The 15,513-nt window shown below is 39.1% G+C and overlaps 1 protein-coding gene across 1 annotated transcript in view; it reads left to right on the top strand.

The window, feature by feature from the left end:
• tmem178b (transmembrane protein 178B) overlaps window positions 1–15,513 on the top strand; it is a 127,721-nt gene that overhangs the window by 59,573 nt on the left and 52,635 nt on the right. The window contains exon 2 of the mRNA XM_017695843.2: window positions 2,286–2,399. Coding sequence (XP_017551332.1) covers window positions 2,286–2,399 — 114 coding nt within the window. The remainder of the gene's footprint in view (window positions 1–2,285; window positions 2,400–15,513) is intronic.

The raw sequence follows: 15,513 nt of genomic DNA, 5'->3' as shown, positions 1-15,513 counted from the left end.
TGGAGTGTTTTAAGTGCAAAGAACTGTCCTACATGCTGCGTGTAACTGGAGATGTTTGTTGAGGACTTGCCAGCGTAAGCCATATATAAAGAGCAAACACTGAAGCAGCAATCAGTTAAATGGCTGGATTGTTGGATGGAAGGAAGGATGGATGGAGAGATGGGTGAATGGAAGGAAGGACAGGTACATGATGGATAGATGGATATATGAATGGATGAATGCATGATGAAAGGAAGGTAGGATGAAAGAAGATGGACAGTTAGATGGGTGGAAGGGAGGAAGGAAAATGAGCTGGGAGGAAGGCAGGACAGTTAAATGGCTGGATTGATGGATGGAAAGAAGGAAGGATGCATGAATGGCAGAATTGATAGATGGTCTGAATAAAAGAAGGAAGGAATAATGAAAGGGTGAATGGATAGATAGAATGAAGGAAGGATGGATGGATGGATGGATGGATGGAAGAAGGGAACATGGGAGCAGTTACTTGTTGAGATCTTGCAAAAATATGGTGAAATAAAAGGCACTGGCAGAAGTGGGCATCAAAACCCGTTTTCAGACCCTGGTGCTAATCACTAATTAATCATGTGGCACTGGAATAGTCCTCTGAAGTTCTATGTAGGTTAGAGCTAGTGTACAGGTTCTTGGAAGATGTGCTGGAACAGCAGGCCAAGAGCTGGGACTGCAATTCCCTATTCAGGATGAAAGGAAGTACTTGTGTCCAATCTGCATAACATTATAATTAACAGGAAATGATATATTAGATTGTGATGCATGCTGGAAAGACTCCTGGCATGTACAGTAGTGAGGACTCAGTAGATTGTAATTACCTTTGTCAGTGACCATATTCCCAAGTGTGGTGTTTGTATGTGTGAGTGTGTGTCTTTAGGGCATGGAAGCACATCTCTCTTTTACCTAGAGAGCAGGGAGAGTGTAGTTTTTCTATGCAGGCAGAACTCTCAAAGGTGCTTCTCTCGAGTGAAATCACTTTAGCCTTGAAGCAATATGTGTAGTAACTCTTCCTCTCTTCAAAGCATTGGCATGTACATGTTCACAAAATGCTTATGCTTGGAAATCTGCAGCGGAAAAATGCGAGATAGTGAAGTCAGGCACAGGCTGAAGGAATCAGCTCTCTGATGATTATCAGAAATGTAATTGCCTTACTTTGTCCTAAGGATAAAAAAATGAAAGAAGCGTACTGCTCTCCTGGGACAGAATTTCAAGAGAGCAATGATATTGAAGTGCCTCGGGCTGAAAAAAAGAAAGAAAGGAAAGAAAGAAAAATGGTGGAATGGAGGAAGGGAGAGCGGGAGGGATGGATGAATGGAGGGAGAGATGGCCAGATGGATGGAGAAAGGAAGGAAAGAAGAAAGAATTAATGGACAGATAATAGGTAGATGTAAGAAACAAGAAAGTGTACATAGATGGATGATGAATGGAAAGATGGATGAAAGGAAGGAAGGGAGGATAGATGGAAGAAAAGAAAGAAAGATAAATGGATGAATGGATGGATGGACTAAACAAGACAGGGAAAGATGGGCGGTGGATGGAGGATGGATGGATGGATGAATGGAAGGAAGGGAGGATGGATGGGTGATGGATGGATGGGAAAAAGTAAAGAAAGATAAATGGATGAATGGATGGATGGACTAAACAAGGCAGGGAAAGATGGGCGGTGGATGGAGGATGGATGGATGAATGGATTGATGGATGGAATGGATGGATGGAAGGAAGGGAGGACAGACGGATGATGGAAGAAGGGAAAGAAAGAGAAATGTATGGATGGAAGAAAAAAAGAAAGATAAATACATGGATGAATGGGTGGATGGAGGGAACTAAGGATGATCTATGGATCAAAGAAAAGAAAGAAAGAAAGAAGGTATAGATTGAAGGTGGGGTGGATGAATTGATGGATGGAAGAAAATATGTATGGATGGATGTATGGAAGGAAGGAAAATTGGAGGTGTTATTGATCTCACCAAAAATGTATTGATGAAATTAAAGGCAACAGCAGACGTCTGTTAAACAGATGCCGAATAAATGGCTTCACATCAAATTCACTGAAGTGAACAGTCACCTACAGTGAGAAGCTCTGTGAATTTGCAAGTGCTGGGTTTATTCAGATAAAGCAAAAAGAATCTGTTCCTCCGCAGCTCTACAGAAGAATAAAACATGCAGCAGAATCCTTGATATGATAGACTGGAGTTCTTACTATATATATATTCTATACATGCTTCATTGTGGTTGCCAGGTCGTCTCATAACTGGTTGATCTCTTTTCGGTTTCAGGCTCAATTACAAGATGTTCCTATATCAAGTACCACTATTCTTCAGCTACGATACCCAAGAACCTGTCCTACAACATCACCAAGACCATCCGGCAAGATGAGTGGCACTCCTTGCGTGAGTAAACGGGTTTCTCTTTATTTCTGAAGCTTTTTTTTGGTGCATTGTAATATGGCCATTTAATTGACTGTGTTGTACGAAAACACTGTGCACGGTATTTTATTCTGCATAGCAGGTTATGATGGTGGCAGCCGCCACTGTGCTAAATCTTTTACAACAAGAATGTTCAGCATTTAAATAAACATGTAGCAGCAAAATAGTCCCAGACAAGTTATACAATCACATGCATTCTGTTTATTGCATTGACTGGGAGGTGGACATCATAACACATTTACATCGCTCCATTAGTGGGATATTAGTTTCTATTCATTTTTTTTCAAATTCTATGTCTGTAGGAGGTCATTTTTACAGTGTATCTTAACATGTTTTACAAAAACACGAAAATCCTTTAAAAATGTGTTTTTTTGGAGATAATCTTTAGACTATCCTTCAAGTGATGGACAAACATTCATTCTCCGCTTATCCATTGAATTATGAGTCATAATTTCATACCGATGATCTAAGACAAACCCAAAACTAGGTAAAGAACTTGGGAAAAACATTGCAGTTCTCCCAGTGGATCAGATGTAGCTATGGCAATTTGTTGTTCCTTCTAAATAGGACACCAGTCTCAAGTCCTGATGCCAAGTATGCCTTACTAACCTAATTTATACTCTACAAAATTATTTAATATGAGCACCCAGGCTGCAGTGTAAAGTTTGGCTGGTTTAAAACTATGATACAGAGAAGCACATGTTTCATGTAACATATACAGCCTGCACATTCCAGTGCTTAAAAGTATTTTCTGGCAGCTGTGGATACGAAGCTGAACTATCTCTGAAAACAGCAGGAAATATTAAATATGAGTAAACATGTCACAATCCAGTCTCAGTGATTTCTCATGGTCGTCAGCCATGACTGCAAAAGAACAAACATCTCTTTAACTTCTCTTCAGTGGTTTATAGCCAGTGTTTGTAAGTTGAGCAGAAGCGTATAATCACCTCTGAAATGGTAACTTTATTGGGGGTAAAAGCATTTTGATAATCCTCTTTAGAAGATCATAAGCTCATATTGTTAACGGTTAATCTACACACTTAAAAGATGGTTCTTCAGGGGTTCTTCAGTAAGAAAAAATGGTTCTATATAGAACCATGAACACTCAAATAACCCTTTGTGTGCTTAAAGGGTTCTTTGCATCATGAAACCTTCTTCAGATTGATGAAGACTGTGCTGACAATGTAGAACCTTTTTGGAAATGGTCTCCTGTATGTCACCATTCTTCTGTTCTTCTATTGGTACAACCTTGGCATCATGACAACAGAAAAACTCTTTTTGGTGCTATATAGAACACTATTCAAAACAGTTCTATATCAAACCATCTACAGCACGTTCTTCATCAAACTGAAAAACACTTTCATGATGCAAAGCACCCTTTAGTTATGCAAATGGTTCTTTGAATGTTTGTGGTATTATATAGAACAATTTTCTTTACTAAAGAACCCTTGAAAACCCATAATTTTTAAGACTGTAGGGAAACTTGAAGAGAACATCATTAAGGTTTGAGTCAGGTTTAGGATTAGGTGTAGGCTTTGGGCTGAAGTTAAGTTTAGGGTTAGATTTAATAGAATTGATCACATTCAACTTAAAATTCAGTTCCATACAGTAGATATTCATTTGAATGTTGAGGACATGGTGAGTATCTACACAGCGTCCAAACTTCATTTATTCACTGTAATAACAACACATTAGCTTTTTAGTTTCCTCTTAAAAATAAAGGTTCCAAAAGGATATTTTGAACAATGCCATACAAAACCGTCTTTAGTCCCCTGAAAAAAATGGGTTTAATGGGTGGTTCTTTAAGAACAGAAGATCCTTACTGATGCCACAGCCATCTGTGGTCTCACTTTCTCTGTGTGGGTAGAGTGATCGTCCCTCTTCCCCGTCACTGAAGGCGATGCAAACCAATGTGGGCATCTTGTAGCTGACAGAAAACAATGGGCAGGTATTGTTCTCCTCCAAGCATGTTGAGTTGTCTAGTAATGTTACATTAGCAGCAGTTTGGCTTGTCACGAAACCTGTTGCACTGTGTTCCTTGGAGGAACGTAATTTCAGTCCACTGTGTACGTGTACATAGATGGAATGACAATAAAAGCCTCTTGATTTGCCTTAACTAACTAGCAGGTGGGAACTTGCCATGACTAAACTAGGGAGGAAATTGGGGAGGTAAATAAAAAGAAGAACCATTCACTAAATAATGTAAATAAATATGATGAACATTTTAAATTTTAAGGTTTGACAGAATGGCCAGCCTCTAGAGCAACTAAAGGTTTTGGAACTGTACATCCAAGTGAGGAACTATTGAGGAGCCTTTATTTATAGTGGCATAGTTGTTGTATTCATAGTAGTTACTAGATAATAAGTCTTAAAGATGAACTCCAGCCAGGTGTAATCTTTTTAGGTTAAATATTGATTTAAAAGATCACTTTTAATGTGCAAATTCGCACAGTTATGAGTAAATTTGTTGTAATGTATATTCCTCTGTACATCACTATATGCTACACTAGAGTGAGATCCGGCTGAACAGATAAGGTTGAGATTTGAAGATATTAAGATTAGCACCTGTGAGCTAGCTAGAATGCACCTTTTGGTAACATCCAGTGAAAAATCACCCACACTGCTGTCACTTTTGCTATCGTGATCTCTACATGGTCACCATTTCCCCAGGTTTCCCCATCCAGCTTATGCTTTTTGTTTATTAAAATATTACTCATCACATCATACTGCAAGCTACATAGGTCACACCTCCATACCCCCCAAGATTTTTTACTGAATAAAAACCTATTTCTAGGGTTTATCTTTACATCTGTTGCTGAAACTTAAAGAGCGTCAAAGGTTGTTTTTCAAAAGTTTCGCTTTTTTAATGATTTGTGGAAGATTCGTGTCTTCAGATGGTGTAAAAAAATGATGAAAGTTCTCTTTTGATGGAAGCGGTATGCAAATCGACTCTGAGGGTCTGGCTTGGACACTACTGGCTTGTCAGGTTGAGTGTGAGGTTGTGAGCTGCGCAGCGGCAGGGCTAACACATTCAGCAGAGAGAGCAAGATGCAGCATTGCCCTCAAACTGTCAGACAGTTCCACTCCAGCAGGCTGCGAAGATCGGACTCTGTCAGGTGACAGGAGAGAGACGCTGCTCCTTTAACCCACCAGCAGCTCTCTCCTCAGCTCTCTCACTCTCACTCTTGTAGCTCTCTCACTCTCACTCCAATTGTCTCACTTTGTCTTAATTCAGCACTCTCAGTCTGACTTTCTCCAGCTCTCTCACTCTCACTGCAGCACTCACTCTTACTGTAGTTCTCTGTCTTACTCCACCCCTCTCACTCTTACTGCTGCACTCACTCTTACTGTAGTTTTCAGTCTTACTCCAGCCCTCTCACTCTTATGCTAGCTCTCTCACTCTTACTGCAGCATACTCTTACTCTAGTTCTCTTAGTCTTATTCCAGCTCTCTCACTCTTGCACAAGCTCTCTCATTCTCATTCCAATTATCTCGCTCTGTCTTACTCCAGCCCTCTCACTCTAACTCCACTTAGAGCACTCATTCTTACTTAGATCTCTGTCTTATACTAGCTCTCTCACTCTTAATACAGCTTTGTCACTCTTACTCCAGCTAGCTCACCCTTAATGTAGCTTTGTCACTCTTACTATAGCTTTGTCACTCTTACTCCAGATAACTCACTCTTGCTGTGGCTTTGTCGCTCTTACTACAGCTACTGTATCTCACTCCTTCTGTAGCTCTCTCACACACTGTTACTTTAGTTCTCTCACTCTGACTCTCACTCCAGCTCTCTCATTCTTACTCTCTCAAGATAGAGGCTTACATAACTGGGGTTTTGAAACAAGTGAAGGGGGCAAGTGAAAAAAAAAGAAGGAAAAATAGCTTGATAGTGAAACAATAGAAAAAATAGCAAATTGAGGAAGAAAAGAGAAAAAGAGGTGGAGAAAGGAAAAGAGAATAAAGAAATATGCAGTGGATAGAAAAATATTTAAAGAAAAATGACAAAAGTATGGAAAGAAGAGACAAGAAGAGAGAAGAGGAGTGAGAAAGATATTGAGAGGCAGAAAAGAGAGGATAAAAGAAAGAAAGACAGGAGAAAACCGGGGAGAAGGAAAGAAAGAAAAATTGAATGGTGAAAAAGAATAGATGGAGAAAGTGAGATTGAAAAAGACAGAGATGGAGAAAGAAGATATTGAGACAGAGAGACCGGGACAGAGTAAAAGAGAAGGATAGAAGAAAAGAAAGAATAGAGATAGAGACAGAAGAGAAATGAAGCTGCAGCTCTCAATGTATTCAAGTGCTACCAGTGAAAAATGTGTGCTCTGCAGTGGGCAGCATTTCTCACTGTTATTTTTTTCTTGGTCAGTACAGTCACTGAGTCTGGATGAATCAGTGCATCATGTGCAGGCGAGCGCCGTGTAGTGTGACTTTCACTCATTTTACTCCTTTCATCACTGCTAAGACCACCTCTCATGGTGGAATCTTGCTTCCAACAAATTGCCAACTACAAGTAAACTTGTATATTTTTCTATACTATTATTTAGCTCTATACTGTTTGCAGTTTCTTCCTTTTACCTTTTAATCATTCAAATGGTTCTTGGAGTGGTCTTGGTTCTACATAGAACAATTTTCTTTACTTAAAACACTTAAAAAAACATTTCAAGTTTTCACTGTTTTGCACAGTGTAACAGTACCCATGACTATAAACAGTCATTTGGAGTGTTTTGATATGTAATGCTCCACTGTAGAGAAACTAAGTCAGAATTAGACACAGCAGTAGTGATAGGAACCAGACTTCTGAATAGCTTAATACCTCTAAAAGCTCCCTCCAGGAACTTATGTGAAATTATTATAAATGCTCTCCTTGATGCCTGAGACATAGTTTGAGGATAGTTTTGAGATAAGCTTTTGTCTTGAAATGTATTTTTTAAAATCCATTCCTGGAGGAATATATGCAGGACATAGTGCTCAAAGTAGTGCCAACATTTGCCCCTATTTGACCATTATCAACATTATATATAAAAACTCAGAACTGTAGGTTCACTGGTGGTTTTGAATTTTAGTTTATTAGGGAACCAAAAGTGGTTCTTCTGTGACATGGCACCTTCATTGTTAAGAGTATAGATCATCTACTGTTCCAATTAGAAACTAAGGTCACTCATTTAGAAATGTGCATGGGACTGAGTGTTCAGAGAGCACTCAGTGGGCAGGGTGTTTGATCTGAGAGTGCTGGGCTGGCTGATGGAGATGGACGCTGCCCTCCTCAGAGCAGAAGGTCACTCTTTTAGTCAGGCTTGCATCAGACTGAGATGTTTAATGTCCTTATTACCGGCTGTGCTGGCATGCCGTTCCTCATCCAAGCAGACCACACTGCTGTGATGGATGGGCTGTCATGTGACGGTGGAAGCGGAATGGGGAAAAAAATAAAAGTAGTGATAAAGGCCAAATAAACAAAAGCAGGTGTCTCTGAGGATCCCACATCGCTGAGTATAAGATCAATAGTCAGGGCTATGGAAAGCAAGAGTTTCAGAATTTTTTTGAGAAAAAAAATGATATCAAGCTAAAAAATCACTTCGCGTTAGAAATGAAGAAAGAACAGAAAGCAAGAGATACAGACAAGCCCGGAGCTCTGCTGGATATTGCGGCTCATATCCGCTCATGATTGGCAGAGCAGTATGAGAACACCTGAACCATTTCGCAGAATGGGTCTACAGATCTTATGGAACAGGAAGCATCCTGTCACACCAAGCCTGGTCACTTTCAAACTCTGTTCCTAGATGACAGGCTTAGGCTTGACTTTCATGAAGAGCGTGAAATCACACAGTGGCAGGTTGGGACTTTTTTCTTGCCTTCGCGACTATATAATACGTAATCTGTAGCAAACTCTCTGGTGACATCAGCCAAGCTACAAAGCCTGCAAGATGTACACAGAACTCATTTGTACCTGTCAGTCAAACTCCTGGAAGCAGCCGTGACAGCGATAAAGTCGCAAATGAAGGCGCCTTTTCTATTACAGCCAAACATCAAAGCAACAGCTGCGTATACACGCTATCTGTGTGCACGCACATGCCTACATCTTTTGTTTGCTGCTGTGGACAGCGCTGGTGCATATTCATTTGAACCCACTTGATGCTTTAGGGATTTCTCTCTTTTTTCCCGGCTCTTTGTTTCAGAGGGAGGAGGCCTCGCTCTGTAAATATGACAGCTTAGGGATTTTGTAACTTCAAAAGAAGGCACACAAAATGAGCTGTCAATGAACATGACAGGGAATAATCAGAGGCAATGCTTAAAGGTGTCAGACTAGACTAATTATTCCCCTGGAAGCCAAATCCCTTACATCTCAGCATGCTGATCACAGACAGGACTGTTTGCTGACTGTGAGGGAGCAGCACACTGAACATGAATAGTGAATCATCAACTTGGATATTGGTTAACGAAGACTGTAGATTTGAGCGTTTAAATGGTTTCACTACTCTAAAGCCTAAAATCTTTTTTTTGCAGTTCGTACCAGCTTGAAACAACTGATGGAAGACATTACTGCAGGGCTTTTTCGCTACTTATGGCTAGGCTAGCAAACACCATACCCCAAAAGACGAGAGCGAGAAGATACGCATGGGTGCCCGGCCTGTCAAACTCGATCAACCTCATCAGGTTTCAAATTAAAAATGTATTTACAACATTAGGAAGTTTGCAAACAGTTGGCAAGATGCCAAGTGTGAATTATGAATACTACTTAAGATTCAGTTTTTCTCTCAGCCTTAGATTTGCTATCTGTTATTGGCTGTACAGAATGTATCTGCAGCTTCCATATTAGGTGCCGAGCTGGGGAATGCACCCCAAGACAAGCATACAGGACATTATATTTGCTCTCCAAAATGGCCACTAAAGTTACAAGTGTGAGTTTTTATATGTATATGTTGATAACTGTGGTAAATCTTAAAAAAAAGTTTTCTTTGCCATACACTGACCTGTCTATGGATAGATTTAAAAACACATAGTAAGACAAAACCTTATTGCAGATCTACACTGTTAGAAATAAAGGTTCCGTGCAGGTATATTTTCATCCACCAAGGTACAAACAGTGTAACTCTACCCTCAAAGGTACAACAGTCATTTGAAGGTATGTGTTTGTACCTTTTTAGAAGCTAATATTTTAAAACAGAACAATAAAATAAAAAGTCTGGAGACGAGACAGGGTGTGGAGTCAGTACAACTTTTTCAATGGATTATGGTACAATTATGTTCCCTGACTAGCCTTGAGGGTACCACCCCATTGACAAGAGGGGCACAGCCCCAGTGACAGTTTCATACCTTTTTACTGAGAGTGTACTATAAAACAGCGTCTAAGACATCAGGCAGTGAATTTATAGCCATTTCTTGTAATAACTTTCTGTGAGGGAACTTTTAGAGGCATTATATATTTCTGTGTCCTATCACCAACGCTGTGAACAGTTCTGACCTGGAAGGTTTCTCTAGAATGGAGCATTTCTCATCAAACCACTCTGACCTGACTTTGTTTACATTTAAACCACGTAATTGTGTAGAACTGTAGATGAATCAGTGGAATTCCCCTTTAACATTTAAACTACTAAATGTGACAAAGATAAATGGATGCAGGAACTATCTAAAGCTTGGCTGAAGCAATACAACATCAATGGGAGATCAAAAGAAAATTCAATTTACTATATACCTTGTGGACTAAACAAACGTCAAGACAGTGAAACTATAAATGAGAAGTAAATATAGTTTGGCTGGAGGTGGGTCTCCAGAGAGAAGTGAGCCAAAGAACCGTCTATTATAGGTAATTATTAAGCAGTCATCTATAAACTTTACTAGAACAAACCTCATCAAAATCCATCCATTATTAATCATAAGGGAAGCTGCAAAAAGGCTTAACGGGGCATGAAAATCTGAGCAATAAATTTTCAGCTCACTGAGCTGTCATGGGAACTGGCCAGTCAATGATGTGACTGTCACACACTGATGGTCTATGGCCAGCTGTTATAGATATGCTATCAATTGTTGTAAAACTTGACGTTTTAAACCCATAACAGTCTCTCAGTAAGAAAGAATTTATATGATATAATGAAATATTTATTATACTAGAACTGTGTTAGGCTTTTTGTGATAACATAGGCATTGCTGGTGGAAGCAACTGTTACTGTGAGTAAAGTGTTGGTAAGCGAGCAGTTAATTCTGCATTCTCAGTGTATTTGCTTGATAATTCCATTCATTTCTGAATTCTGATGTGCTGTATATACCACTATATAATTAATGAATCCACAAAGGTAGATTTAATTAACTATCTGTCTAAATTATAATAATAAGAATTGGTTTGAATGGTTCCTTTTATATGTAAGACTCAGTTTTTGCTTTTAACATTGTTATCATTATTTTATTATTTTGTAAATTTATGTATATAGCCACAGGAAAACAAAAATATCATTTGCAGGCTGGATTTAAGGGTAAATTATACATTTTTGTTTGAAGCTTTCTTGGTATTTGAAACCCCTGGTGTAGCAAAATCCTACTTGTTGCTTGATGCTTCCAGAATCTTAACTAAAAAGTAGCAAAAAAAATCTAAGTATCTTGTTTTCCAACCTTGAGACCACAAATCTGCACCTGTATCTTCACTAAGAAAAGTCTCAGTTTCATTGTTATTGTCTTTGGGATCTATTACTGGCTGATTACTCACCATTGTAATTGAGTACGCCCATTGGTAATGACAGCATTCCAGGCTGTAATTTAGTCTCTTTACCCCAGATTGTGATACTCAGAGGAAATAGAATGTTGAGTGTAATTAACTGTCACTGGTATAATCAGCTGCTGTTAAGGTAGGATACAGCAATTTATGGCTCTATTAAAATTGAAGTGAATTCAGTATTTGCTTGTTTTTTAGCTAAAAAGTCACATTTCTTCTCCTTCCTGGTTACCAGCTCTCTCATAACTATTCATCTGTGCTTTGCCACATTCCAGCTATCACTTCATGCTTTCAGTAGATTTACTTTCCCACATTTCCACAAGCTTTTTTCTTAATAGCTAATGAAAATGGAAAATGGTCTTAGCAAACATCAGGGATCATGTGGAGGCTGACATCAGTGTACTCACAAGGATAGCAGGCATGAGTCAGATAGAGGGAATGAGGCAAGGAGGGGTGATGGAGAAATCTTTCAGCAAACATTTGGCATTTTGACATTTCTGATCATGATATTTTCCCCTGAAAGAGCCATGAGACCTTTTCCTTTATGCCATGTTACATCTTTGGTGTGATATCCTTAACCTTTCCAAAGGCCGATTCATGACAATCATCAGGGACATCTCAGTGGCAGTCCTAAATGAGCCAGCAAGATCTTGCTTCCAGGCTTTTATAACTTCCACTCTTGTTCATAAGCCAGATAGAAGGAATGGGAAAAAAACAGTTACAAAGGTTATTACATACATTAGCACATTATGTGAGATATTTAAACAGCCTCTTTGCATATTCCCACCTGTCTTTCACCAAGTGGGTAAAGGAGTTCAGTGTGAGAATGCCAAGCCATTAGTGGAGACACACTCTGTATTGGTTGTCAGTATTTGCAGTTTTCTTTTGGTAACTGAACACTTGAGGTTTTTGTAATTAGGATGAAATCCTTGTTAATATAGCACAAGTGACTTTGGTGGCTTTGAGGAGCAAAGTTGCTTCACAGAAGATGGGGAAAGCCTACAGCCAATAGAAACTGAAAAATCTCATCTAAATGTGGCAAGGATTTGTCTGTTTAAATGGCTATGGGATTGTATAGTGTAATAGGAGCACAATTTGATCACCTATTTTGTTCATTCATAATGATTATCAGCCTGATTGCCCACCTTATTTATCATATAGAAAGAAATGATAGTTACATTTATCTAGGATAGTTAAATGTGTCTAGGATTGTTGCTGCTGGTTATATTGGCATCCAAGTAGTGTCACAAGCCAGACAATTGCTGAAAGTGTTTTTTGCAGTCCATCACTTACTATGACCAAGAACCATCTATTTTGACTAGAGAGGGCTGCTTGATGAAATACTGAACAACCAACCACAGATCATTCTTTTTGCACGATGTGTAGGAGCAGATAACTTTCAAAATAGGACTAGAAGAAAAACAAACCTACGAAAACATATTGGTGTAGTTGAATAACTCTTTACAACTCCATTTGGCCTGGGCAATATCCAAAAATAATAAGTATCATATTTTCTAGCTAATAAAAATCATGATTATCAGTTATGTGCCCTCCTCCCTATCCAAACAGCTTAGACCTACTTTCTAATACATTTTTAGTTTATAAACTTTTTAAAACTTTTTAGATGAATATCTTTAATAAAATCACATTAAATAATGTAATAATGAGAAATCCAATATCTCATTTTAAATGTTACTGCAAACATGCATTTGTGAGCTCCTTCTGGTGTAGGTTTATGCCAAATTTTGTGCTAAAGCACCCCTTGCTGGAGAAACATTACAGTCACTCTGGAATTCTGCTGTAGATGCCATTGGAAAAGCATGTTGTATTATATTTTCATAATTTTTGCAACTTCTCAGATGGTATGTCACATTCTGGAAAAATCCACAGCAGAGACAGCGGGGTATTTACTGCATTGTCGCCTAATGGCTCCTAATACCCCAATGTTCTAACAGTAAAAGTGAATAAAATGGTTTATATGTTATAATATTGTTTAAAGGTAAATTAGTTTTCTGCCACTCCTCCTTCCCACAATAGCTTTTTTCACCTTTTAAACATCATTGTTTACAAACTGGTTTACTCAGCATTGTAACTGCACTTGCCAATAATTAGTGATATCCTATTACATCACTGTGATGGTCCACGTCTGGTTGCCATATTTATAAGGCTCAGCCACAGCATGCAAAGCAGCCAGCACCATGGAACTGATAATACCCTCTGCATGGAAGGGGGGTGCTGGAACCTGTCCCAGCAGTCATTGGGCGGAAGGCAGAATACACCCTGAATAGGTTGCCAGTCCATCGCAGAGCAGAGACTAGTAACTGAATAATGTACTGGATAGTTTGTTATAAATTATCAAGTAATCAGTTTTTAAGAAAGATTCAAATTTACTACACTGGTTTTCTCAAAAGCACCTTAGTGCAAAGACGATCTTCATAAGTTAGATAATCTTAACCTTTAAGACACTTAAGCTTATTAAAAAATAAATAAAAAATTAAAAATATTTTATTGGAAAACAATAAAGGGAGAAAATCTAAATGCAGAGAATTGAAAGAGAATTGAAAATATGCATAATCATCATTGCTTCTGCCAGCTAATCACTGCCAATTTGTCAAGAAGGTAAATTTCAATAAATGATTTTAAAATCCAGTAATTGTAAAAGGCCTATATGTATTATTGTGCCTCATTGAAACAATCATGGCAAAATTGCACATTTTCAGACAGACTCAGTTTTGTATCCTCAGTACACAGTTGCTAATCACTTTGCTCTTTAGTTCAGTAAAGTCAGTTGCTGACTGCACTTCTATTTCCAGCTGCTGTATTTTCCCAACCATACTCATGCACCAAACAATTGAAAGAATAGCAGACCTCGTGAGCATTTAAACCCCCTTCCTCCTTCCTTGTTTGAGAATGATTGATGGGAAATACAATCAAGTATAATTAACAGGAGAGAGAGGGGAAAATGCAACTTAACAGCCACGCAAAGCTTGCAGTCTTGGATCGATGCACCTCATTACACACATGCATGTGGGGCATTTCAGATTAGCCAGAATCCCTCTTGGTTTGACTGCATGCCCGGCGCTGCAGGGGCTGTAATCCGTCAGTCGGATGCTGGATGATCAGTCTGATGGAGCGCCAGCCGGAAGCGACTCGTGAAGAAGGATCAGCAATGCACTTTGATCCCACACCCACATGGAAAAACGGCATAGAGAACAAGTTTACCGTGACATGCGGTGTGTCCACGAAACTGCCAGGGCTGTCTGTGGTCCGTGTACTCATGGTAACCTCCAGGGTAATCTCCACGTCCATGATGCCAGGCTGGAAGTTAAATTGTAATGATGACAGTTGTGCAGCAGAGAGGAGTTACTTAGAGTCTATGGAGTATTGCTATAACAAAAATATGTCACTTTTGCATACTATTGTATACAATAATGTCAATAACAGAACTTTTTTGTCCAGTAATTTTGAGGTGGTTCCTAACACTGGAGCAGAAGTAACACTGTGTACACTATGCTTGAACATACGGCTACTATCATGGATTCTATCATAGCAGCATACAGCACCCTAGCAGCTGAATGTCAGCCTATACTATCACAGTTGGTCCAAAGGGTCAAACTAAGAAAATGCATTAATACATTATCAAGATCTGGATATATGCCACATAACAACTATTGAACTACTACTAGTTGTAGATGTTGTGTGTGTGACTATCAGTTGATCTACTGTTTTTTACCCAGTGCTCAGTGTTCCAAGTTTTGGGGTCGTTCAGCATTTCTGCAATGTATTATGAACTGCAGCTGTTCATAACTGCATGCAATCATAACTCAGGGGGGCGGTCAAGCCTTGGCCTGTTCTTATTCTCTCATCCCTGGAGTGTGTGCTGACTCAACCATCTCTGAACCGTGTTGTGCTCTAGTGTATCTTCAGATTAAATTAAGCCAAAGACTCACCACGAAGGCCCTGTGGCAGAAAACGTGACAGAAGAAAGCAAGGTCACATTGCAAGCCCTGCTTTTTGCATTGTTCGTGAAGATTGCCAGGTTCAGCAGTTCTGGCTTATTGCAACAGAACTTACTATAATGAAAAGAACGCGACTTCTGTTGATTGTAAGTTCTGTTGACTGTGGTGTAATTTAAATATGATCAGGTAATATCCTCAAGGACATCATGTCAGCATTTAACAACTAATGTCTGCTCTGTGTAGTATTTTTCTATGCACCTTCAGAAGTCAGGAGTCACAGCATCATGCAGCATTCAAAAATTAGAAACCATTGTTTTTAATGAAGGTGTGCACAGCTCAAAATTTTGCATAGATAAACAGCAGCAGTAGTCAGTGACAGTGTGTTTGAGCACTGCTTTATATTGAAGATTGTGAAAAT

The sequence above is a fragment of the Pygocentrus nattereri genome, chromosome 1 (genome assembly GCF_015220715.1).
Source record: "Pygocentrus nattereri isolate fPygNat1 chromosome 1, fPygNat1.pri, whole genome shotgun sequence".
Lineage (NCBI taxonomy): Eukaryota > Metazoa > Chordata > Actinopteri > Characiformes > Serrasalmidae > Pygocentrus > Pygocentrus nattereri.
The sequence above is the reverse complement of the archived record's forward strand: the minus strand, read 5'-3'. Positions and strand labels throughout refer to the sequence as shown.